At 43.2% G+C, this 25,527-nt stretch overlaps 2 protein-coding genes across 6 annotated transcripts; both read right to left on the bottom strand.

Moving 5' to 3' along the window:
• Positions 1–225: 225 nt before the first annotated feature.
• ppp3cca (protein phosphatase 3, catalytic subunit, gamma isozyme, a) lies at positions 226–14,341 on the bottom strand. Of its 3 annotated transcripts, none has more exons than XM_057033745.1 (14): positions 13,628–14,341; positions 10,059–10,256; positions 9,753–9,877; positions 7,620–7,731; positions 6,560–6,705; positions 6,355–6,494; positions 5,859–5,936; positions 5,689–5,783; positions 5,483–5,608; positions 5,316–5,393; positions 4,963–5,047; positions 4,433–4,530; positions 3,271–3,297; positions 226–2,201 (listed from the first exon to the last, which is right to left on the bottom strand). In XM_057033745.1, the coding sequence occupies exons 1-14, from the start codon at positions 13,686–13,688 to the stop codon at positions 2,050–2,052; spliced, it is 1,521 nt and encodes a 506-aa protein (XP_056889725.1). In that variant the 5' UTR covers positions 13,689–14,341; the 3' UTR covers positions 226–2,049. The 3 variants fall into 3 exon arrangements, with proteins under 3 accessions (XP_056889725.1, XP_056889724.1, XP_056889726.1); XM_057033744.1 differs by having other exon boundaries at positions 226–2,210; XM_057033746.1 differs by lacking the exon at positions 3,271–3,297 and having other exon boundaries at positions 226–2,210.
• Positions 14,342–14,825: 484 nt separating this feature from the next.
• Positions 14,826–24,696, bottom strand: vps37ba (VPS37B subunit of ESCRT-I a). 3 transcript variants are annotated; one of them, XM_057033754.1, is made up of 5 exons: positions 24,395–24,600; positions 23,082–23,228; positions 20,788–20,959; positions 18,038–18,120; positions 14,826–16,920 (listed from the first exon to the last, which is right to left on the bottom strand). In XM_057033754.1, the coding sequence occupies exons 2-5, from the start codon at positions 23,136–23,138 to the stop codon at positions 16,444–16,446; spliced, it is 789 nt and encodes a 262-aa protein (XP_056889734.1). In that variant the 5' UTR covers positions 23,139–23,228; positions 24,395–24,600; the 3' UTR covers positions 14,826–16,443. The 3 variants fall into 3 exon arrangements, with proteins under 3 accessions (XP_056889734.1, XP_056889733.1, XP_056889735.1); XM_057033753.1 differs by lacking the exon at positions 23,082–23,228 and having other exon boundaries at positions 24,395–24,696; XM_057033755.1 differs by lacking the exons at positions 23,082–23,228; positions 24,395–24,600 and adding an exon at positions 19,004–19,115.
• Between the last annotated feature and the right edge of the window lie 831 nt (positions 24,697–25,527).

Here is a 25,527-nt window from a genome sequence, read left to right on the forward strand (position 1 = left end):
ACAAAGGGACAGGTTCTAATTATTGTGTCAACATCTGAGACAGGAATAACCTGAACAGTGAGCCAGGACTTCTTTTTGACGGCAGTGACTCATATGGTGAATTCCAAAACAGGGGGGAAATAAAAGTTGAAAAGCGGAAATATCCCTCGTACCTTTGCATGAGTGAGGGTGGGGGGGTAGACCCACACAAATGTCACAAATCCTTCGATCTGACCAAGAGTCAAATTAAACACTGAAATTGTATTTTTATTTCTTCTTTCAAGTGATACATCTACGAAAAATGACGGTACAGTTTTGTTTTTACTCATTTTACAGCCATAAGGTTTTGATAAATATATTTTCTTGTACATTCTCTGAGAGCTGTACTGTACATGACCTGACAGGAGGTCAGAAGACTGTATGACTCCACCAATGAAGCCATACCTACATGTCATAGTTATCAATGTAAACTTAAATACTTGATCATGTTAAAGATTTCCCAGAAGTTTGACTATAGACTTTTCACGATGATCATGGGTGACATCAGGTGGTCTCCTGCCTCAACATATAGATGTTTCCAGCTGAGGTTGTAGTGAGATGGCACATGAGGAGGCTGAGGAAAGTCTTGAGCTTCCACTCGCCTCCTCTGTGGAGTGACAGAAACACGAAGTAGCTAGTTGGGGGTGTCGCAGCACCAGTTCAGATGGATATATCCCAGTAAACGCGTGTTTTAAAGGGTTTGAAGTGCTTGTGAGCGCAGTGGAGGAAATACAAGTGTAAATGATATTACTGTATAGGACTCATCTATGGAGGAGGATCAAGGAACCAACGTGGCACAATCATGTTTGGGAACTGTTTCAAATGGGTTCAAGTTGCTGTTTTCCCTTCAGTGATTTAGCAAAAAATGTTCGGGTGGAACTACGTTAGGAAAACAAATATAAAACCTTTGGACCCGCAGTTTGGGGTGTAATACCAACCACGCCCAGTCGGAGTCAGTGTTTAGCCACATGACAATTCGTTAACGGAAATGAGGGCCAACAATACAGAAGCAGCGTCGAAATTATTTAACACTGCTGGGTCCCTCAGGAATAGACTGAAATTCTGTCAAAAGTCAGGATGTTGTTCTGGTTTCCTGGTTTTTAATAGATTAAACCCACAAATGTAGCCCTCATCGTCTTCCGTAGTCAGCTGTGAATGAGATGATTACAGTACTGTTAAACAGCGAGGCAGCGTATCAACATCATCTGTTTCCCTTATTTCAGTTAATTGGTGTCAACATTAAGCTAAAACAGAGCTTATTTAATATATGACAATATCAGATGAAACTCCTGCTGTTGAAATGCCAACATGAACCTGTTCTGAGGACGGTGGCATCAACAGCTTCTGTGAGGGGTCTCAAGAGTGTGCATTCGTGTTTCCAGAGCATCCATCACACAGAAAAGCCACAATTGCACACAAAAAGTTCATCCTTCGCTGGAACGCATTCACAAAAAACCACAAACCAAGAAAATATTGTTACTCTGGAAGTGAAGAAAATGCTGAACCAAAATCCCTTCATTAAACATTTGTGGAACTGTATAAACAGGACCAAAAGCATTCATAACCTTTCGGCTTCAGATATAAAATACTTGTTTAATTACACTAATTTCCCTTATACTTTTTCCTGAATCTCAGAATAAGACGCAAGCAAACACTGCTCAAAATTTTTTTTAAACAAAATTCACCCTGCAAAAATCCAAAATGAGGCTACAACTGAAACACTTTGATAAAGACAATTTAAAACATCAAGTGACTAAAATCCTGGGTAACGAGTGCTTCATCTAAAGTATTGACTCAAATTTATAAAATTCACTTCTTTTAATCCATAAATTAAGAGGCGAGTAACAATATACAGGTGAACAACTGGAAAAGTGTCTTCATTTGATGCTTTTTTAAATAATTTATCTAATAGGTTTTGTTTTTAATAAATAAGGTTTGTCCCCGCAATAAAACATGCTGGAGGTGTTTTCTCAGCGCCGTACCCTTTTTTTTTTGGACTCTAGTGTTTGTGGTCAAGTGGCGGTTTGGTGCCTATCCGTCAGTGCCGTTCTTGTTGGGGGAGTTGGTGTTGATAGTGGTACCGTCTGGCTGCTGTCCGTCTTTGCGGGGTGGCATCCTCTCGTTTATCCTGTCCAGGCCGCGCGCCTCCTCGAAGTTGCGAATCTTCCTCGTGGGAGAGAAACCTTGAATGGCTGCAGGAGAGATGAGAAAACAACTCTCAGCAAATGGAATCCCAATGTTTCCCTAAACTAACAGGAAACCGGTGAAAACCACACATGCACTGGTACAAGATGACTGGACGTCTTTAAGCACCATCACGCTACGACAAAACGACACCTGACGATTTCAACACTTACGGTGACGCCGCAAGACATCCCAGGGTGATAGAAAACGGGTACACATAAAAACAAAGTTTTCAAATGTTCAAACCAACTCTTCATTGCCAGAGTGATGACAAAGATGAATTTACAACCAGAAGAACAAGCTCCATCAGCCTCTCTGATAACTTATACTGCTAACTTACTACACAAAGGGAAAGACAGACAAATATTTCTAAAAACTACCAGCTAGAGAAACTAGAATTAAACAGATGGATTAATCACTGCAATATTGTGCTAATAATTAGCCAGTTGGAATTATAATGAAGTGAAATTAAGTAAATAATTTGTAATTATGGATAAACTGATGAGAGAGTGATCGATGAGCTGACATAGAAGTAGTTATGATGTAAGTATTAATACTTTTGAGGGTTGAGAATCACAACTTTGTCGGAAAAGATAAGCATGAACTAGCAGCATCGACCAGAGGTGGCAGACTGCAACAGCCAAAGAGTGTAACAGGATTAGCCCCTGAAAATAACCCGGGCAGGGATTTCCCCGCTCTTATATTAGCAGGTCTTAGCTGAGGCTTTTCTCTGAGTGGGGAGTCAAAAGAACCAGTGGGACCACAGCAGGAAAAGTCTTAACAGGGAAAAGGCCAGTTTCTAAATCTAGGACACACCATCACCCTTTCAAAGGGACATAATAGTGAGAGTCATTTAGCTTCATTGCTGTGATTCTCTTATTTTAGTATCTGCGCGCACACACGTACACACACACTGGGCGAAACCATGGGAACAGACTGATGATGCAGAACCAGGAAGAAATGGTGAGAACATTAAAAATAAAGGACAAACTGCAAAAAAGGTCCAGATTTGAGGGTTGGGCCACACACAAAAACAAGACAACAATTGTGGTGCACAGCCATGCATACCTTTTGCTTTGGCTGCCTCAACCGTAGCTATGTTAATGAGAATTGAGAAAAAAGGGTCATCAAAGGCAGCAAACACATCAAACCCGCGAGAAGGGGAAACAGATGGCACAATACAGGCCGACGCTCGTAACAGCCTCATCGGGGATGCAAAATATACAGCAGTTGTAAGAACCTTTATGACAACACAGCAACTGGGCGGAAAAGGTTAGAAGCAGAACAAAGCTGCTGCAGATTTAAGATGGTGCGGGTGTTAAAGGGTCACCAGGGCTTAGGTGTGTGCGTGGGTGGGTGTGCGTGTGCGTGTGTTTGTGAGAGCAGGATTTAGCTGAGCAGCACAAACTGGGACGACAGGCCCCGTCATGAGCCGGCGGGGTCTTTATACAGTTGCAAACACCCCTTCATCCAAAATCAGAAAAATACACGTAAACGCACATAAAACTTGACATAATAAAGAGAAACCATAAAGTCATCTCTGTTCAAAGCAGCCAGGCAGATCTGAAGGCTGTGTGTGAGGCGGAGGCGGACATGAAGCATGACATTCTTCAGAAAGGTCACCAACACTGCTGTGAGCTGACTCCCAGCATGGCCGCTGGTGGGTGAGGCTGGACGCTGACCTTCAGATCAGAGGGTCAGTGCCTACTTCCATGTGACAGGGTCACACCCACCAGCCCGCAGTGGTCAATAAAAAGCCTGGACAGGCCAGTTGTGTGTGCTAAACTACTGTATGTGTGCACATGTGAGCAGTGCATTTATCTAAAAATCTGAGCTGTCGAAGCTGATTGAAAAGCAGATTAATCAGGGTAATGTGGCGTAATCATGCTAATCATTCCTCGTGTAGGTTTGAGTAAATCGTGCCAACTGTGCACATAACTGCCTACTTCTAACTGCTCCCTCTTTGATTGTCTTCAACTCCAGCAAGTTCTTCTTCCCTTAAAAATAGGACTCAACTCCAATTCTTAAATTCAACTCCAAAAGCTTTAGTACATCTTTACTCTGCAGGTGTGTTGCATTAAAAACATGAACGCATAAAGTAAAAACTGATTAATACCCAGTTTTAATAACCCAGCAGCTTCCCACAGTTGTCCATCAGGTGAGTACAGAGATGTTATCAAAGACCAAGAAAGAGGAAATCCCAATGATTCTCCATCCACAGCGAACTCACCGGTCTGTAAGGTCTGTTTCCCCCCCGACAGCACGCCCACGGGAAGAGTCCCAGTTGGTGTCAGGCCTTTTAGCGTGAGCACATTCTCACTCTCCTCCCTGCAGTCCAGAAGCAGAGACAAACAGATTAAATACGGCGGCCTGCGAACACAGAGCTGCTCCGTAAACAGCAGCGTGTGATCAGTTGTTCTGGATTTTGACGCTGTGTCCACTGTGGAGGTGATAGAACTGGGACAGAAGTCCGCCAACAGCAGCAAACACCGTCCAGCTGGGTGGACACAGCACTTCATTTCAGTCATTTTCTCTGTTGCTTCATGCTTTTAATGCATTTAAATTGATTTGACCCTGAATGAATTTGCAGGACTCTGGGGGGACAAAATAAAAAAAATAAAGGTGTTTTGCTTCATTAGAACCACTATCCTGTATCTTCTAGGCTTCCTGGCCTGCTACTTGATCAACTACATCAGGCCCCCCAGCTGATGTGATTGTGATCACATGCATGTCAGACATCCACTGATGAAGGGGTCAGACCTGAGGACGGTGAAGACTCGGGCCATTTTCCCCACAGCGCGGATCTTATTCCGGATGACTTCTTTACGGATCGCACTGGCTCCGCCTGAAAGGGAACCGGGGACAGAATGTTTTTTAGAATTAACCTGCCATGTTGGACAGCACAAAGAGGATGATACATCTGTGGGCTAAACTTTGGGATTAACAGTTTTTCTAACTCTAATCCTGCAGTATTACTAACAACACATGGAGGATATTACATATGTGTTTAAAGTGTGTGTGTGTGTGTGTGTGTGGCTCATGTTTGATCCATCCAAAATCCAAATCTGCAAAAAGCTTTATGGATAAAAAAAAGTGCTGGATTTCCTTGTCACCTTCATACAAGTCATCGACTTCTGACATGAGTTCATCATCAGAGCAAATGTTGAGGACGTTCACCAGCATCTCCGTCACTGTGAAAGGAGACAAATTTCAGGCTGTTGCCACATCTGATATAAAGACACTTTTAGGTCCATCTAGCACCTGGATGGATTAAACACACCTTTCTCTCCAACAAAAGGCAAAGACCATGTGAAAACATCCATGAAGTTGGGCAACCAGTAAGGATGAGGCGAGCAGTTAAACTGGCGAATGTTCATCACGTTGTTCTCATATTTTAGCACAGCAGCTGGAATCAAAGCATTGAAGGGTTGAAGGATTCAATGTGAATATAAATGAAGAAATGAAGAGGAGAAAAAGAGAAAAAACCTTTGTTGTTGTAGACATCCAGATAATTTGGAGCTGAAAAGATTGTGATTAATGAAGGGAAGCCTGTTGTTTGGCTTTTTCTGTACATCCGGTACCTGGAAACAACAGGATGCATCGGGGGACTTAAAGCATGATCAGGAAATTCAGCTCAAATGTGCAACTGTACTTACCCAGCATCCTGCGCTTCATGGGCCCTGATTACTGACAGCAAATTATTATTCACCAAAAAGTCACACACTGCTGCATAACTGCAGAGAGAGAAGGAGAGGGAGAGAGGGAAGAGAGGGGAGAGAGAGAGGGGAGAGAAGGAAGACAGAGGGGGGAGAGAGGGGAGAGAGGGGAGAGAGAGAGAGGAGAGAGAGACAGAGACATAAACACAACTGCATGATGACGATTCTGATTTCACTGAGGGGTGATATTTTTATATATCTGATGGGCATATTCTCAGTTTTATTCTCATGCATGCGGGGGCCTCCCCCCGAGGCTGTGCAGCATTTAGGAATCTTCCCTTCCTGGAGACGTTCCACTGGGAGTGGACCATCAGCTGCAGCTCTGACTGGGCTGCAGGATGAGGTGCACATTCACCCCTCCAACCTCAGCAGACAGAGCTCAGAGCAGATTTTTCTATCCTTTCATACTAATGATCATTTCTGTGTCCTGTTTTACCTGAAAAAGTAAGAGCATCCTCTGACAGAGTTATGGTTGAAGTGTTCAGATGTCTTTTCACTGCCGTAGTCCTCACCCGGATCGGCCCAGATCAGGTCACACATTGGTCCAAACGCTGGGGGCTCTTTGAACCTGTCTAACTGTTAAACACAGAGTCAAAGTAAGACTGGGCATTTAAAAGGAACACAGTTCGCTCTCTACTTACTTTCCTGATGTCGTCTAGGCAGTTGATTTCTGGGGAGAGTCCGCCGTGCACACACAGGAACTGCTGGTTGAGCAGGGCGGCGAGGGGCAGGCAGTCGAAGGCCTCCATACAAGCGTCATACACCCGCTCGGAGTATTTAATTTTACCTGGAGAAACAGGTAATAGGATACAGCAAAGCTTAAATGCTTCATTTACATGGTTGAATGCTGAAAATGTTTAATCTATAGTTTCCTGTCACACAATATATCCAATGGTAAAAGTGCTAATTGTTTTTGTATTTCTCCAAACTATAATTCCATTGTTAGAGGAAAACTAAATGATACACTAATCATTACTTAAAATGACTGCCACCAAATTCTGATGTCTTTGCTTTAATCCTTTTAACGTCTACAATCCTGTTAGGTTAGCAAATACTTGTTAGTCATGATGGTTGGATGATGTCAGAATAAAAGGCTGTAAACTCAGAGACATGACAAGCAATATTCAAATAATAAATAAATAATAAATAATATTCAAACAGCATTTTTCTGTAGGTTAGGTACAGAAAAAGCAGGTCATCTATTAAATCATGACTACATCCTAAAACTAGTGATGATTACAGTGCGGAAATAGAAATTTAGCCTGTAAAGTCTTATTTAGTATCTTGATGCTGCTCAGGTTGTTCCCATTTATACTTCACAAATATTAGGCTGAACTGCCCATCTTAACCACTCACGGTGCAACATTGTGCACTGAGATCGTGCATGTGGGTGCAGCTAAAGTGGTGTGTGGGCTGGGGTGGGGGGGTTGCAGCTGGCAGGGTTGTCTTGGCTGTCTGCTGAGGTGTCCTGTTTTCTGTATGCTAATGAAGCAACACCTGCAGCATGTGTGAAAGAGACGGTAAACAGCCATAGCAGTCTTTCTAGCTGCTTTCCATCATCAGGCTGCTCAACAAGAGGAAGAAAAGGGCTTTATTTTGTCGGCTGGACGTCACTGATCACCCCACATTCCTGTCTGTCGGGGTTAGAGTTAGCCAGCTTCTACCAGGGCTCTGGCTAAAAGCTGAGTGCTCCTCACTCACATTCCTGTTTAAAGGTGAAGTACTCCGTCAGGTGCCGGCACTCGTGGTTCCCACGCAGGAGGAAGAGTGTGGTGGGGTGGTTGATCTTCAGCGACCAGAGGTAGAGAACACACTGCGAGAAGAGAGGAGGTGTGTAGAGGATTAAGATGTGACACATATGTCTTGGAATTAACTGTCTCTAGTCAACAGTCTCCGGCTTCACAGTCACAACAAAAGAAGTGACCATCTACCTGGTTTATACGTTGGGGCCATGGAGGGTTTGCTGCATCCTGACACACAAGTGAAGATTTTCTAATATAACTTTACTTTGCAATAGCAAAAAAAGCTGCTAGTTTTGTGACATCATTCTCCCACTGTGAGCTCTGGTTACAAAAGCACAGCTACTGGTCACCGCTGCTCTAGCTGATATGCGTAACTACAGAATGAGGCTCAAACTGAGCTTTGGTGTGGACTCATTGCAGATGGTAGACTGTACCGTAAAATAATCCCAGAGGCTCCACTGCTTTGTCTTTGTCAAACCAGCCTGAATTCCTTTTAAAGTTAACCTTAATAAAAGGTTAATAAAAAATATAAATGAAGTTGTTCTAAACATGCACATTATTCTGAACAGCAATGTTGGTTTTAGCAGCATCAATTCAGTTTAATCTCTTAAGTGTTTTAATAACAAATCTTTGTTCTCTGTGACTCCTGGGATAGAGGGAAATTGATGTCTGGTAGAGGCCACGGCTGTCCCGGTCTAGGCAGATGAGACACGTCCTCAGTCATTAGTCCAACTGGCAGAGATACGGAGTCACACGTAGTGGCGCCAGGCTTTGGGAGCAAGTTGTGAAAGAAAAACTAAATTTGCTTCAAAGCCCAGGCACAAATGTGTGGAGATACCTGAGAAACTGCCAGCCTGGGACGTGTGTGGCTGTGTGTGTGTGTGTGTGTGTGTTCGTTTGGGAGTCCACACACACACTTGGATCAAAGAGAATTTACTGATAAAGAGCTCAGGGAATAAATGGATTAGGCTCCAAAACAAACACACTCTCAGGTGACCACCCAGATCATTAGCAGGCTAATGGTCCACAAGGGCTATATTTTCAAGCTCGGTCCCCAGCGAGTTCAGAACTGAAGAAGCCTTCTAGATAGAAGGCGAAACATCTTCAAAAGAGAAAAAAAACAGTCCATTTGACATAGAAAACTACCTTGGATAACTATGAGCTGGGTGATTGAGAATCTACACAGACCTCCAAAACAAAGTGTAGTTTCAAAAAGCTCTTTTCTCCAGAATTTCTTTGGTTGCTTCTATGAGCATCTGAGTGCTCCACACACAACCCGTGTGTAATAATCTATATTATTCAGAGAGATACGAGTAATATATGAATACGCTTCCATGTTTTAGAAGTCACCTGAATATATGTTGCTACAACTAAATCAAGATGGTAAAGAAAGTTAAATGACTAAGAGAGCGACTGTTACATCTAAGGCTTGGAACTTTGTTTTAACCATGTTAATATAACCATGTATAACCATGTTAATTCATATTTAAAGGCTGAACTTTGTAGAAACATTCAGGAACTAAAACAGTGTTTCCAGTGGAGGAACAGTGTTTTTATCAATGACCTTTGACCCCCCTGCTCAGGCTTCCTTATTGTCTCCACACATCAAAAGTCATCACCACACAGTTCTGACTCCAATCCATCCATCCTCTACCGCTTGTCCGGGGTCGGGTCGCGGGGGCAGCAGCCTAAGAAGAGAAGCCCAGACTTCCCTCTCCCCAGCTACTTCTTCTAGCACAGTTCTGACTCGTGAAATGAAATGTGAGTATTTAACAGATCAGCCTGCAGCTCAGCTAGTAAATGTTGACCTGACTGTTAACTGGTGACCTGTGATGCCTGCTCCTCTCTGAGGAGTGAAGGAGTGTTTCTGTGGATGTTTGAGCCCTTGCAGCTGGGTCATGAGTCAGTCAGTCTGCTCCCAGCCTGCACCTCATCTCTAATGCTGTGATGTTTGGATGGAACAAAGCCATTTGCTGAAGATGTACTGAAGTAAGACCAGCGCTGCCACCTGTCCTTCTGAGCACCCACGTGAAAAATAAATGCAGCAGATCCACACAAAGCACTTATTTTTAACAGTAAAACGTTGTTGTACCTCGATACTGAAGTATCCTCGGTCCACGTAATCGCCAAGGAAGAGATAACGTGTGTTACTGGGAGAGCCGCCCACCTCAAACAGCTTCATCAGGTCAAAGAATTGGCCATGGACGTCTCCACATACTGCAGGAGACACAGTCAGACAGGTTAAGCCAAGTTAAAATGGATGATTGTGTATAACTTAGCATAAAGCCATGGTCAAAACATCCATAATCCACTTTCACAGACAGCCGGTACTCTTGTGACTGTTAAACTTCTGGTACATTCCCCAGATGGATGAAAACTCTGCCCCATTTAATTGTACCTGTTATAGGAGCCTCCACCTCCAGCATGCATTTCTCCTGGCGGAGGATGTTGGCCCCGTCGTTGATGATCTTCAGGGCCACATCCTCCTCCACGCGGCCTTCTTTGACTAGGTGGTTACGGAGCAGCTCGGCGTTGGGTTTGCCGTCTTCAAACAGCTCTTTGATGGTGAGTTTATGTTGTGGAGGATATGGCACAGCTGTGGGAAACATTAAAGACTTTAGGAAGAGGGCTGCAAACATATCTGGCCTTAAACTGCACATCTGCAAAGAGAAGTCCTGATGATAAAAAGAGCTTGGCAAGTCCATCTTTAACCACAACATCACGCAAGTGTTCCCACCTCCAGCTAATTAACATTCCTAAAACTGTCTCATTATTCCTACTTTTGCTTTATTTTGTGAGTAAGAGACTAATAATGAAGCGTGTCAGGCCAAAGAAAGAATGTCATTCTGTCACACTTATGCAGAGAAACAAGAGTTTCAGACGGCTTCATATTTAAAACTGACGCAGCTGGAATGAAGTATTTGCAAAGGAGGAGGGCTGGAAACACCTACGCGGTGCATGAAGACAGACAGAAAGGAGCCCCTCACATTCGTTAACCCAATCTACCCCGGTAAGCTGCTGCACGCCACCTACACATCCTTTTACTGCCGTCACAAAAGGTCAATGCTTTCAATGCTGAGAATGAAGAGTGAAGAAACCATGAGAGCGGAAACACTCAGCAGCCTTTCATTACATATTCAGAGCTGTGTCAGATCCAAGTGGAGGGAAATCCGCAGGTTTGGAAGGAAGCAGTATGAGTCCTTTTGTTCCGGACATTCTAACCGATTGCAGATCCAGATTCGCCCACACTCAGATCCAGACTGCAGGAGCTTCCCTTGCTTCCTCTCTTCAGTCTAACGGAGCACTAGTGGATCCCCATCAAGTTAAAAAAAATAAAAAGCACTGATCTGCAAAATAAGGGAAGGATCGGGTGATTTTTGCACCATCTTCCCAAAACTCTACGGTTCCTCTTCCACGAGGTGTGAACATGAGAAACAGGTGAGTTGTGGATGAACAGGGACCCGAACAGGGACCCTAGCAGGGATCCTAGCAGGGACCCTAGCAGGGATCCTAGCAGGGACCCAACCCCCGACCTACACAGGCTGTTCAATAGTGCCATGAAGCGAAAGGTGCTGTGGGAACAGGTACACTCAGTGAATCTGTCTATATTCTGGAGCTGCAGCACAGAGAGCAGCTGTCATGTGCTGCCCAGTGTGGTATAAATAAACAGGTAATTGCCCCCGGGACCTGTGAGGCGTGGCATTGAACAGAACTGTAAGCTGAAGTACGAGCTGTAAAAACAGATTAGGCAGATTAGCCAGATCCAGGAGCCTGTTTTGCTCAGCACTCTGGAGGGAGACTCCACAACACAAGTTGAGCGATGGTGACACAGAACTGGGACTAGACTGGGAGAGGATAGAGGGAGCAGTGACGCTGGCCAAAAGTACGAGGCTTCTCCAGGCTGAAAGATGAAATGATTACAGTTCCTGGGCGTCAACGACCAGAATGAAGAATAAAAGTCTTCAAGAGAACTAAAAGAAGCGAATATGTAAAACTGACTCAAACCTACCCGAGCAGAACAGAACAGAACATCTATGCTGAATAACTTCCTTCTATTATTAACATTATCTAGGTGCTTTGAGTAACAAAACCCTATTTTAACATCGACTAATTTCACAATAAAAATGTCTACATTTCATTATTATGCGAATCTGCAGCTGTACTGCCAATAAGAAAAACTCTTTGCTACTGTAATTGTGTTAAAATTCACGATGAGTCCGTATCAGCCAGTTTTATCCTGATACAGAACAATAATGTTGCCTCTGCCCTTTTATTCAAGACTGTCTAGCCTAATTAGCATTAATGTTAAATGGACTCCCCAACACTCACGCACACACCCACACACCCACACACACACACACACGCTGTCTGGCATGACAACAAACAACAGGGGAAACAAAGACGCCACGGTGCATCCGTGCGGGCTGTGGTTCTGGCCGGTGATAGGAGCCAGGCTCTGAAATATGTCCACCATTGTTACATTAAAACATGCAGACACACTATAGAGGGAGGATTGAATGACAAAGATGCGGCTGGGTAGGAGTGAATGGACGACTGTGGGCCTGCTGAATCATGAAGTCCTCTTCAGATTGCTCTAATTATGGGTGAATGCATTAGCGTCGCCAGCTCGATAGCCAGGCTCTGGGGCTTATTCTCTGCAGACACGCTGGTTCTTGGGTCCAATTGATTTCCAGACACAGGCAGAAAGCTGATGAGTTACATTCTTGTCAATGGCTAATTTTGGCTAATTTCTCACAATAGCAGAACTTTAGACTTTGACATGGGATTAAATGCTTTTGAGGCAAACATGAAACAAAAATGTGCTTTTTCTAATGGTCGTTTTTATGTCCAAAACCTTTTTTCATTACAAATGTCCGCTTTTCTTACTGTGTGAAAATAACTCCAAACGTTCCAACTTCCAAGTTGTTTCCAATCACTATCAAATCAATCAAAAGACCTGCTGGTTTCTAATCTACATGCTCCACAAGTGTGGCTTCACCTCCAGTTCTTATGTGTCTGAATGATGTTCTGTGAAACCGCTACTGAGCACAGCACCACCCGGTGGAACAAAACTCACTCTTTTATTAAGGAAATACCAAGTAGCAGGACTCATATTTTCAGAGTTTTGGGTTTTCACATCCCAGAACTGACAACCAAAGACCAAAAACTGGCTGCATTATTTCAGATGCAGAACGGTTACAGCAGCTGAGCGGGTTAACTGGCACCCTACCAAGTTGAAGCAACCCAGCAGTTGGAAACATCACACTGATTTTTTTTTTTATGCCCAGTCTGCATCATTTGCAGGCGCTTCTCTACAATTTGAAACTGAACCATTAAATGTTTTTGCCTGGCTGATATATAGCCCCACCCCCCAACCATGGAGCTGGCCATGTTTAGAACATCACTGGGGAGATTCTTTCCACAATTAACTTCCCCTCTGCCTACTGGCTCACACATCAGCATTCCAGCTCTCTGGCTCTCCCAGTGCTCCCAGTGCCCTTGCAGACAGATGGTGGGAGGAAGGAAGGTAGCTGCTGTGTCGGGGCAGATCGGGCTGTTGGCAGAGGTGGGGCTGCCTGTCAAGGATGAGACAGACGAGCAGAACAACCGAGCTGTCCAATGAACAACAAACCTCGTCAAGTCGTGCTGGTGGTAACCTGAGCAGACTTTAGGACCACGACCTTGGATTAAGACTCAGGCTAAATGTCAAGGAGACCGAAACTGGGGACCAAGTTGTCTTTATATCACAACGTAATTTTCCGCTAAACTGGGAAAACTTAAAGGTTTAAATGTTAGTAGAGGGACATCGACCTTAGTGAGCTTCTCCCACAGATCACTGTGTTCCTGCTGCTGGATATAAACACTACCGATATTCAGTAAAAGGTATAGAAGTATATGCTTCACGCTACAGGTGGCTCTCAATTAAAAGATCATCAAATTAATAAACATGAGAAGAGCCTCACTCACCTTTAATTAGCCGCTCCGTTGTGGACTGTTTCTCCTGTTTGTCTTTATCCTTTCCTGACATCTTTGCTTCGCCTTGCAGCTAATTTCGGGGTAAAATCCTGGACGGCGGCTCTTCTGCCAGCTAGCTCGAGCTAGCACACCAGCGGGTCCCTCAGATCCAGTCTGGGCTCTCGGTTATGCTCAAAAATATTAGTTTAACTAATGTTCTGGAAATAAAGATTTGATGGTGAAGGGTTTCTCGCTTTGTTGGATCGGGGCTGTTAAAGCTCGCTAGCTAAAGCAATATTTCTTCTAGTGGACAATTATTATACAAATGCAACAAATTAAAAAGTAAAATGAAAATACAGCAATTAGAGGTGATAACGCGCTGACTATTACTGGCAGGTGCAACAGGATACCTGGAGGAGACGTCTGTTTGGAGCTAATCCGATTTAGTTACTCTTTTACAGTCAGTTAGCCAGCTAATATTTTAACGTGTCGGCACGTCGGCAGCAAAGCAAAAACAGCCACGGAAGCTTTCATCTTCTACGAGCGGGTCGCTTTAAAGCAAGATGACCACAAAGACACCAGAACTTCGCCTCAGTGTGATGCGAGAATCTTCCCCTGACAGAGACAGTCGCCCCGCCGGCGTGTCCTCCTCCGCGGATTAGAGCCTAATCTGACAGTGAGCGAGGAGCGGCGCTGGATTTCCTACAACATGGTGGAGCCGATGTGACGTGACTATGGAAACGGGTCACATGACGCGGTGGTGCGTTCACGTGAAAACCGTCGTTAGATGTACAGTAATCTAAAGTAAAAGTCTGCCATAAAAGCTGCATTTTGTAAATCGTGAGGGACATCCTGTGGTCCTGCCCACATAAGCAGATAAGTGACTCGCAGTGCGTCCAACTGAGTGTTTGTGTTCTGAACGTTCTGTCTAACTCACGCTTCAACTCCAGTCTATATAAAAAATGTTCACACAAGAACAGGTTATCAAAGCCTTTGTCAACAAATGACAAGTTTAACTAACTTTGACAAGTTAGTTTAACTAAATGTCAAGAAATTATATATCTTCAACTATGTTTCAACTCGTTCGTGAAATGGGTATTAAAAGACGACACACCCCGTTGGTATACCACGGCCACTAGAGGGCAGTGCCGCTCCATACTGAGTGGCGTCCGTTATGACCTGCTGTAATAAAGCAACGGAATAACACAGCTACAAAAAAAAGAGATTTATTGAACTTGAAAATATGAATAAATTCGACTTAAAACATTCATTAGAAGTAAATACCTACAGCATTACATTTAAAATATCACCAGTCACAAACAATGGATACTGAGGATCAGATTGAACAAAACAAGCAGCTAAAAATAAAAGGTATTAAAGACTCTTCAGAATCAATAAAGAGCAAAGGCCATGCATAAACAGCTACGAATATTTAGTTGTTAAATTGCTGGTTCCTCGAGATGCCAACTATTTCTGTTGCCTGCTGAAACTGATAGTGCGGCTCGCTTCTTTGCTCCGATATGAAATAAATATTTCACCTCCCTGTTATTTCACCAATTAAAATTATCACATGCAAATAAACTGGATGGTTCAGAGCACCACAAAACCCTCTGGTACTTGTTCAGTTGATTCTGGTCTGCAGCTTCTGATTCTAGGAGCCCGACAAGAAAAGCAATTATTTGGTCAGTTGTTTTCATTTTCATGCATGTTCCTTTTAACCCAGGAGGGTAAGGATTCTAATCTGTACACCTCAGAGAAACACGGAGTCGTAAGCAGGACTTGGTCAATGTCTCATAAAGTGTAGGCACTCGTGGCTGTTAAACAGTGCACAGCGACATTTGGGAGGAACAAAAATAAAAAGCTCTTAAGAAATTGCACCAGAATATCCCCCCACTGAAGAGATGTGACATGTGGTTTCTGCTCAGATAGACAGATATGAAAACTCTGAACACAAAGAAGCATGAGAGGTCTTTGGTGCCCAAGTATGACAGAATTCCAGACAGAAAAGTGTATGAGGTCTTCCCTGGTCCCCATTGAGAATGTTTAAAGGATGAAAGACCAAGACTGGAAAAAGTATTCCAACACAGCAGGAACCCACAGAAAAGAAGACCAGAGTAGTGCATGGCTATACATAAATCCTTCATTTGAGGTGAGGCTCTGCAGGCCCAGCCGCCGCTCCTCTCCTTCACCTCCCTTTAATGGACCTCTGCCACCGTCACTTAAGTAGGAAAAGTCTTCAACCAGGTAGTTCTGGAGATGCACACTTAAACCAAAGATCTGCCCATCAAAGCCTCCTTTAATGCGTTAATCAGTCAATTGATATTATTACTATTATTATTAACATAACGCAAATAGAATATTAAAATGCTGAAATTCAATTTTGTACCAGTTGAAACCAAAAAGAATCACAGCACAGATGCAGTGAGAACTGCATCAGTAATTCAGGTCTTTTCTTGCATATAGATCGAAGTGTTACAGGTGGAAACGACTAATTCGATCCTTTGACGCCTGACTGGGAGCGAACGCGGAGCTGAGGTCCACCAGCCCCAGCTCAGAGACCCACAGACCATCAGGTCAACTCACGGCCGTTCCTCCATCCAGAGGCCACTTGTGTGGTGTCTTTCTTTTATCTTTTGGGGAGTGTTGGTAGGAGTGTGTGATAATTGGTGATGTGCTCCACCTGTCCATACCTGGCCAGTGTGGATCCTCTTGTATTCAGATTACGGGCCATTTTTTAAAATCAAGAAGGCCAACAACATGGATAAAACAACGAATGGCTCTTAGAGGAGCTCCAGTGGTGAAAAGTCCTTGAGGAAACGACTTGGAGTTTATTGTATGATAAAACCGGGCTGCGGGGCCAAGCGAGGAGGGGGCCTCTGAGGCACAGCAGGGGGGTACTGAGAGAGATAGTGGCCTGGGTAGCCTGAAGAGACATTGGGAAATGGTTGGCCAGTTCTGGGAGGGATGGGGGGGTATGGCGATGCATAGAAGACTGCAGGCTGAGGAGTAGCGGTTGGAGCTGGATTTGGAACGGGGGCAGGTTGCGATGGTGGTGGCGGGGGCTTCCTTCTCGCCTGAGCCATGGGGGAGGAGCTGCTGCCCGTCTCTGCTCGAGCTGCTGCCGACACGTCCTGAGATCGAGAGGTAGAAACGGAGGCCTGGGGAAGGTGCTCGCCCTTCAGAACCATCTCCTGCAGCTTCTCGATCTTCACCCTCCTTAAATGAGCCAACTTCCTGTTACTCTGATAGACATCAATAAAGTTGTCCAGGGTCATCTCCCCATCCAGGAAGGAGTCGGCCATGTTCTGATGAAGACAATTAAAAGGAGTTTAGGGTAGAAGATTTTCAGCTCATATTGTGAGGGGACATATACGGGGGGGCACCAAACTGCTGACTGCTGACTGACAAACAGACGCCGATGTTGTCTAACATCTCGGTCAAACACGGCCTTAGTTTTGTGGATGAAAAAGTAATAAAATCAGGAATAAGATCTTCGAAAAGGCAACACAATAAAAAACATACTTGACAGACAAAAAGGCCCCTTGTGGCTTTTTTACCCAAATTTTTCACCGTTTTGGTGATCGTTCTAGATCGGAACATTGCACTTGATTTTGCAGTCCGGCACTACCCCCAAACTGCTCCATAGGACAAGGACACATTTGTAAAATATAAACACTGTGTTTTTCTCACACTTCCTCATTTAGTCTTTTCTGTTAAAACCTGGAAGTTTAAGTGTTTCCTGGAAACTTTTCTCTGGTTCTGCTGTTTATTTATCTGTAGCACAAAAGACCCAGATCATCGAATGTCATTATAACAGAACAATGGGCAGAAGACACAGCTGCACTTCTGCACTTAATTATTGTTTTGATTAACTGTTTCCATTGTATAGATGTCATAGTTGGCCTGTGCATGTAGTCTTCCTACATGAGCACACAGACTTTCAGTCCTGCTACTTTAAAAAAAAGTTATTAAGTAAAAAATGCCTCAACCAACAAGGATTTGTTGGAAGTCAGTTTGGGCATCCGCTGCCGGTTAGACAGGTTGAGAGCTCAAAGGCTCCATTACCTCTGACACGTCTGTACCGAGAGGATGAACTGAGAATTGTGGGTAAAATCATTCAGACTGAAAATGGTGCCTAAAAATGCTGCAGTGAAAATGCTCCGCTCCGTACAGCAGATAATGCTGTTCAGCTGAGAAGCTCATGGCTTTAAAATAACAAAAGGATATTTTTATATAAAATAGACTGTATAATATTACCTGTAACACTGTAACTCTTTCAGATGCTAGGGTAGATCTTGACGGGGATGGGGGGGATTTATAAACCATAAGACTTTACTCATGTCGACACACAATCCTCTACTGAAATGTATTAATGGGAGTGATCATGTAGATTAGATGATGCCATTTGTTGATGACACTCACCTCTGTCTCTTCCTCTATTTTAGCTCCCTCAGCCTGCAGCAAGGCCAGCAGTGTGTCCAGAGATGTGCTTCCTGTCTTGTGATCTGAAAGAGCAACAGAGAGCAAATCACACCCTCAGCATCTCTTTTAGGATCTTTATGTGGATTTGATGAAGGAGGTCCAAACCACAGTCAGATAGATCCACCCATCATTACACAAACTTTAACACATTTGAGTCACAGGATTTGGGTCTAGGCAGCGTTTCACCCCAGACAAAGTGTTGCGAACCGCCAAAAGCCTCTGCTACGCTGCCAGGGTTCACCATTAGCCAAACTGAAGGTGTGAGTTAGAACAGACTTTCGTGAAGCGTCACACAACAGTGAGGCCATATGGGTGGAGGGTCTGTGTTGTAACTGACACATCACAACAGCCAGACCACCAGTGCCTTTGCCATGAAGAAACAAGAAGTCCAGAAACTTCTTGAGTGTCTCTCAGCCTGCAGCTGCCACCAACAGTCTGATCTCCTCAGCCTGAGCGACGATCCCTTTGTCTTTACAACAAGTTTGACTTTCCAGTTTACGTGGATGCATAAATTTGGAAGCAGCTGCCTGGAGAGGACTGCTTGGACAATGACAGCACTTCCTGGCCACGGCCTTCCTGGAGGCAGCCTCTTTGTCCTCCTGGAAGAGATTAAAGTTTCTTCTGTCTCCCAACACAACTGTCATTTTTAAACTGCCAGTTCTAAATTCCAACCATTAACACCATTGGAAAATAGGAAGAAGATTATTGCAGTTATTGTCAGGCATCTTTACTGGACACCAGCACATCAAGGAAGCATCAGCAAGTTTACATGTAAATTGCAGCAAGACCACCACAAATCCCCCCCAGTCAGGCCGACATGGTTACAGTGACATTAACAGCTGTTACTTAAAAAGCAGCTCAGCCACATTTGAGTTTATGATCAGACCAATAATGACAACAGTCAACCTGAACGTGTGGTTTTTCTCCCTCTGTGACTGGGATCCTCTCGGCCAAAGTCAGTCTGAAGGTCTCCAGACAACATGGACCTTCCTTCTTTACTGAGGTTGATTCCCACCATCTCAGCAGCATCAAGAACAGTAGGAGAAAAGAGAATTCAATAGTTCCAGAATAAACAACCTAAAAATTAGTAGCAAGTTGTATAATTGTTGCAATAATTGGCTGGTTTTAGAAAAAAAAGTTCATGGAACCTCTCTAGCAACTCAAAGGTTCCTTGGGGCCCACAGTTGTGTATCCGAAAGACCCGAGAAGAAGAGCGCTGCTGTGGATACTGTGATCATTCAACCCACTACGGTTACTCTACGCTCAACAACCCATCTGGGCCTAATGCTGCCATCTCCACCGTCCCTCCCAGCTTCTCAGACAAATCCACAATCGGGGCACCAATATATGAAAGGCTGGGTGGTGGTGGTGGTGGTGGTGTTTGGGTTGTGTGTGTGACCAGTAATCAACATTTGAAAAAGCTGTTATTGAGAGAATTCAACAGTGACTTCCATCAGTTAACATTGTATTTATATCATAATATGATAACTAAGTGCTACTTCTAGCTTTTTAAAATTTAAATTATTTTGTTCATAAATGTCTCTTTGCACCAACATGTAAACATGATTCTGTGACAATTCATGTTTTTAACATTCATCATTTCAGTCATTCTAAAAACATATACCCTTTCCTACTTCAGAAAAGTAAAAATAATTTCTCTTTCTACACTTTCATGAAGCTGGAAAGAGCAAATGCACATTTTAACATTCCTAAATGGTAAAATTGATGTAAGATGAGCTGAGAACAACATCACAGCCAGCAGCTGTCACACCTCTTGTTGTAAATGCTGCAATTCTGGACTAACAATATAAAAACCAGTGACAAGCAGCAGCAGTCAGTGTGGAGATTTGTGCAGGGATCACAACAGCGCTGCACATCTTCTGATAGATGAAGGCAAACTCTAACTTTTATCAGTGCAGTTAAGTAGTGAATAGCTGCCCTGCTATTTTGAGAGTGCTGCCTGGCAACCAGTGCGTCAACAAGATCACATGGTGCGATACTCCATCCTCTTCACACACCAGGGAGTGTAATAAAGGTGTGACAATGGGGCTATTGCAGCCTTTGTGTGCAGCTTTCAGATGAGGGGTGAAATATCTTCTCCCAAGAGGAGAGAAGATTCTTTTTAACTCCATCAAATCTGGAACAACAAACTCTTTCAGCAACACAGTCACTCTCTGATGGAAATTCCAGAACCAGTTCAACCAGTTTCTTCAGCTGCTGACTGAACACATCTCACAGACAGAAGACACTATAGAAGTTTCCATGTTTGAGGTCCTGAGCTGCCTAAACGTCTTTACATTTGTGTCCAACAATATTAACAATACAGCAACAATGAACATTGATGTAGAAAACCTAAAACTGATTCAAAGGTGCGAAACAATGTTCCAGGACACCAGTTTCAGCTCTGGCCATTTAAACTTTAAAGCCGTCTTAAAGAGATGATGTTAAAGACTTAAATCAGTGTTGGGTCATTTTAACAGTACTGGGATATTCCAGGCAGAGACCAGAGAAGGTGTTTGAATCTGTGAGCTTTTGTCCACCTTAACCAACATTACCAAGGTAACCAGTTGATAACCGATCATAACAAAACAAAAATGAATTAATTAATCAATCCGGGGTAAGAAAACCATCCAAACATATCACACAGGCAGTATTCTTTAAACTGACTCAGAAGTTGGGAGCTGAGGTACCTAAAGTAGATTTTCGGAGCTGATAGGACTCAAAGTTCTCCTGCAGAAATCGGTAGGTCTTGGTGAGCTGCTCTTTTTTATGTTCCAGGTTGGGCTGCAGGATGAGGTTCTGCTCTGCCAAGGTTCTGTTGTTGGCCAGGGTCTTTTCTTTGCTCTGCTGGACTTCCTGCATCTACAACACAGAATGAAAATTATTTATTTATTAACACAGTCACTACAATTCATCAGAACACAAAACTTAATTGCAAATATTTTGTTACCAAGCAGATAGGAAGTTAAGGTAATAAATTATGTGTTTGGTCAACCTACTGTTTAACTTGTGTAGCTGGTACAATACTACTGTATACGCTTAGCGCTGCCACGTAAACGAGACACACTGACACACATTTGTGAATAATATAACCAATTCAACTATAATTGCATTTCTGTCTTAACAAGGCCAACTGGAAATATCTTGTCTTGTTTTCAGTTAAGCCACTTCATGCATGGGTCAGTGCCAACAGTAGTGGGAGAAAATAAACTGCTACTTCCTTTCTGACAGATGCAGATTCCTACATTTCCCACAATGCAGTTGGGTAACAACAGGACACAGGTGACACACAAATATGAGGGATTATTAGGAAAATGAAAAACACAAGAGTGGAGCACTTATTTAATACAAGCATGAACTGCAACCAGGAGACTGCTGCATTTCTGTATAGTTGTATCATTTAGAATTACAGCTGTATAATTTCATAAGCAGCACATGTGCAGGGAAACAAGCATAGGAAAAGTCTAAAAATAGGCCTTGGCGTTGGTTGGTATGGAATAGTAGCTAAAACGGGAGTGAGGCTAACGTTGGTGGTGGGACCAACTGAGAAAAACCCTTTATGCTCTAAAAGGAGCTGAAAATGACGAGCATGAAAACCTACACAGACAGTTTCACATGGGGGCACCCTGAGGGCCCTGGGTTGTTTTAATAGAAAGGCAGAGCTGCCCGTCTGCTGTCGAAGCGGACCTTTAAATAGCATCTCCAACTGCAGGCTTGATCTGGGAAGCCAAAAACAGCAACATTTGCTGGGGGACACTGAACACATCCCCACATAGCCACGCACAAAGCAAACACTCCCTATTGGAAGGTTTTTTAACCCAAAGAGATTTAGAATTAAAAGGTGGAATGTTTCTGTACAAGAGGAGGAGGTCCAGAGCTTTTACAACCCAAAGATAAGTGAAGCTTCAGCACTTCTAGGAGCCACAATAGTAGAGGGTTCCTGTTGAACTTCTACCTCTTCCTCAGAAAAAAGTTTTTTTTTTACTACATCAATCTGTCTCACTTTTACAGCGACTGAGCCAGGAACCCAATCTGTTTGCTTTTCCCACAAGAACAAGTGAGAGAACCTGCATTATACAAGTGCTATCAGGTGTTAGCTGCATGTTAACAGGAGCAGAAACACACATCATTGGATCTTATGCTACCTTGAGGAGAACCATTCATATCAAAGGGGGCATTCATGGGCAGTACTGCAGCCCACTGCTAGAGTGCCAATTTTGCTTTTTTTGTTTTATTTTCACTGATTCTAAATGAACACTGGAACAAACGTGATAATAGCAATGTCCTTTAAAAAATAGTACCAATATCCAGGCTTTTAAAAAAAATCTCAAAAAATGTTTGTATCACAACACTGACTGACTTTTATTCTTCATTCTAACCCAGTTTGTTGGTGTTAATTAAGCAGTTATCTTCCAAAATAACCCCAAGCACCACAAATGGATAGCCAAGACAGGAGCAAGAGAAAGGGGGAAGAGATGGAGGGAGATAGAGAGACAGACAGAGAGAAAGAGAGGGAGGGAGAGAGAGGGAGGAGGGGGAGAGAGAGTAGGGAGGGAAAGAAAGAGCTGTCAGCTTTATCTTAGCCTGCTTTAAAATATGATGCTTAAATGAGATTAAATTAAAAAAATAAAAAAATAAAATGGATTCACCTCCAAAATGAGCTCTATCCAGCTCAATGAGTGAAGATGGCTGAGTGTATAATTTGATGTATGACATCAGTCTGATGCATGATAAACAGGTTGCACCACATCTACAGGTGTGACACAAAAAAGCAGGATCTTCCCTGCATGACAGCACTGTTTGCATTATTCAAAGAAAACCACATGTCATCTTTGTGTGTTTGAATGGCAAAGTTAGAAGATTACAGGCCGGAACCGAACACACGTCCTGATCTTTGACTAAGGGTTGTGTCTGTGCACCACAGCTGTGGACTGCAGCACCGTACAGCACTCTCCTGTTTCAGAAAACGCCCAAAAACACCCACCGTCTTCCTCCTACAATGAAGGAATTTCCCAGACGGTTCCACCTTGGGATCAGGCATGTCTTTGCTTGGCTGAGTCACTTTCCTAATCTTATGAGAGGCATTAAGTCAACCAATGCAGTGGAAACACGCTACAACTTTACCTGTAACCTGTGGGAGGAGGGAAAAAACGAAACCATGGATACAATCAGACAGGGTGCGGATCAAAAACAGAACTGACGGGAAATACAAAATGTCAGCTCACAGGGCACCAACAGAACACCGAGCAGTAGTTTTCTTTGATATCAGAGCTTTCATTTCTGTGGAAATGAGCTTTCATGGTGGTGTCAACTTTCAGTCTTGAATGATCTTAACCCAAAAGATTTCCCACAGCAGGGGAAATGGTTCAACACTATAATGTAACCTGAAATAATTATATCATTATATACGTATTATTCAGCACACAGAAAAGAATCAACGCTGCCTTGTTCAGATGGGCAGAGAAATAAAAAGCCACAAACTGTTTAGTTTCTTCATTTTATAAAAGTCCTTTTCCAAGAAAAAATAATTTTACAATAAGAAAAGGAGCAAATCTCTTGTTGAATATTAATAGCATTGTTGAATTTTGTCTGGACGTCACCACTGGTGACAACAGACGGATCTTGCCACTTGTCAGAGCTGATTCAGCAGCCAGATATTCATCTAGATTATAGCCAGCAGGGTGTTCAATAATCGGGACACAAATGCTGGTTAGGGATGCCTCCCATCTATTAGTTTAGCATCCTGTTATATGTCTTTATAGCAGAATTGTCAGGATGGACGTCCTGGAGCAGGACCAGCAGTGTGGCATGTCTCGAGTGGACAAAGAAGCTCTGAAGGGACCGAGCAGTTGGCCCAGTGGAGCAGCGAGCTGGTTAATATGCCATTATATAATACCCCTCTTTCTCATTATTGCTCCATCTGTGCCAATAAAAATAACTCCCTGAAATTGGCAAAATGCCATTAGGAGCGTTTCGACGCTATAAGCAGAGGTCTAATGTGACTATTTACCACTGTGACTCAGCGCAAAGACAGTGGCTTAAAACGCAAGCTTGTTCCGGAACACAGGCAAGCTTCTGTTCAAGCAAATAAAAGACGAATACTCGTGGGGGGAAAACTTGAGGCAATGTCTGTTCAGTGTCGAGGTTACGGTTTGTGGCCCCACGTCCCGGGTAAGAACACGTTCTAGCAGCGCACCGCGACAGCAGATCCACCACAACAAAGGGCTGAGGAGGGAAGGGAAGACGGACAGGAACTAGCTAACACACGGCTCTGCAGAACAAGCACCTTAAACCTACCTCCTCCATGTCCAACACCATCTTCGTAAGTTTCTCGTCATCCTCTAGGATCTCGTTGAGTTGAGTCATCGTGTAAGCGCTAAACTTGTTGGTGAAAGCGGACATTTTAGCTGTTGTCGTCTGCCGCTGCTGGCCTGGCTTCGCTCCTTTCGCCGTTCCGACTGTGACAGCTGACCGAGCTTCCCTGACAGGAAGTAGTCACCGGCCACGGGGGCGGGGCTGCGCTGATGCCTTCACGTGCATGGGAAATTCCCTGCTGCCATATGATCTGCGGCACTTTAAAGACTTTTGTAAAATGCAAGAAAAACCTTGAAAGCAGGCGGAGGGAAATTAAAAAGTAGAAAGTTTTGATACGTCGGAGGCAAGAATGTTAGTAGGACACATTAGGAGGGTTTTGAGTCACTTATTTATAAGTTATTTATTTATAAATAAATAAGTAATAAATAAATACATTTCGATAATATAGCTAGAAAAGACGTATTACTGACTTTTGCTAGTTGTGTTAGAACCAGACAAAACTGCATTCAAAAAATGTGAATAAATCAAAATTATCAGAGGTATGTAGGCATATTTGTCAAAACATTGCTGCGGGATAATGGAGCAGCATTATGCTGGCACAATTTTTAACATTCTAAACACAATTTTAAAAATCATATATGAACTAGATATATTAGCATACATACATAATAAGCATAATTAGAGACTATTATATATCATACAGTGATAAAATAGCTTCTTTATATAAGATTAAAAAACAACTGGAATAAGACTCCTAATGAGGAAACAATCATTACTTGTATTGAATATTAGCTGTTGGGCAGAACATGGTTTAATCTGCAATGGCCATTTTGTTTAATGTTGCTGCACAGCAAGAACATTTCTGTAGTTCTATACAAGAAAACCTACTTTGGGGTTTAGACTGGTTTAATTCCCTTCTGCTTCCTTTTTGTTTTCAAAGCCAGTATTAGATGTCTAAATACATTATATGTCTATAAAACTGATCTCTCTATAAAGATATTGGAAAAATCTTGTCACACATTAATTTACTACACGAGGACCTGCAGGAGGTGCACCTGACCAATTCTTAGTATAGAAAAAAGAGTTTAAAATGAAAGTTCAGGTTTGTGCACACA

Source organism: Takifugu flavidus, chromosome 5 (assembly GCF_003711565.1).
Source record: "Takifugu flavidus isolate HTHZ2018 chromosome 5, ASM371156v2, whole genome shotgun sequence".
Taxonomy (NCBI): domain Eukaryota; kingdom Metazoa; phylum Chordata; class Actinopteri; order Tetraodontiformes; family Tetraodontidae; genus Takifugu; species Takifugu flavidus.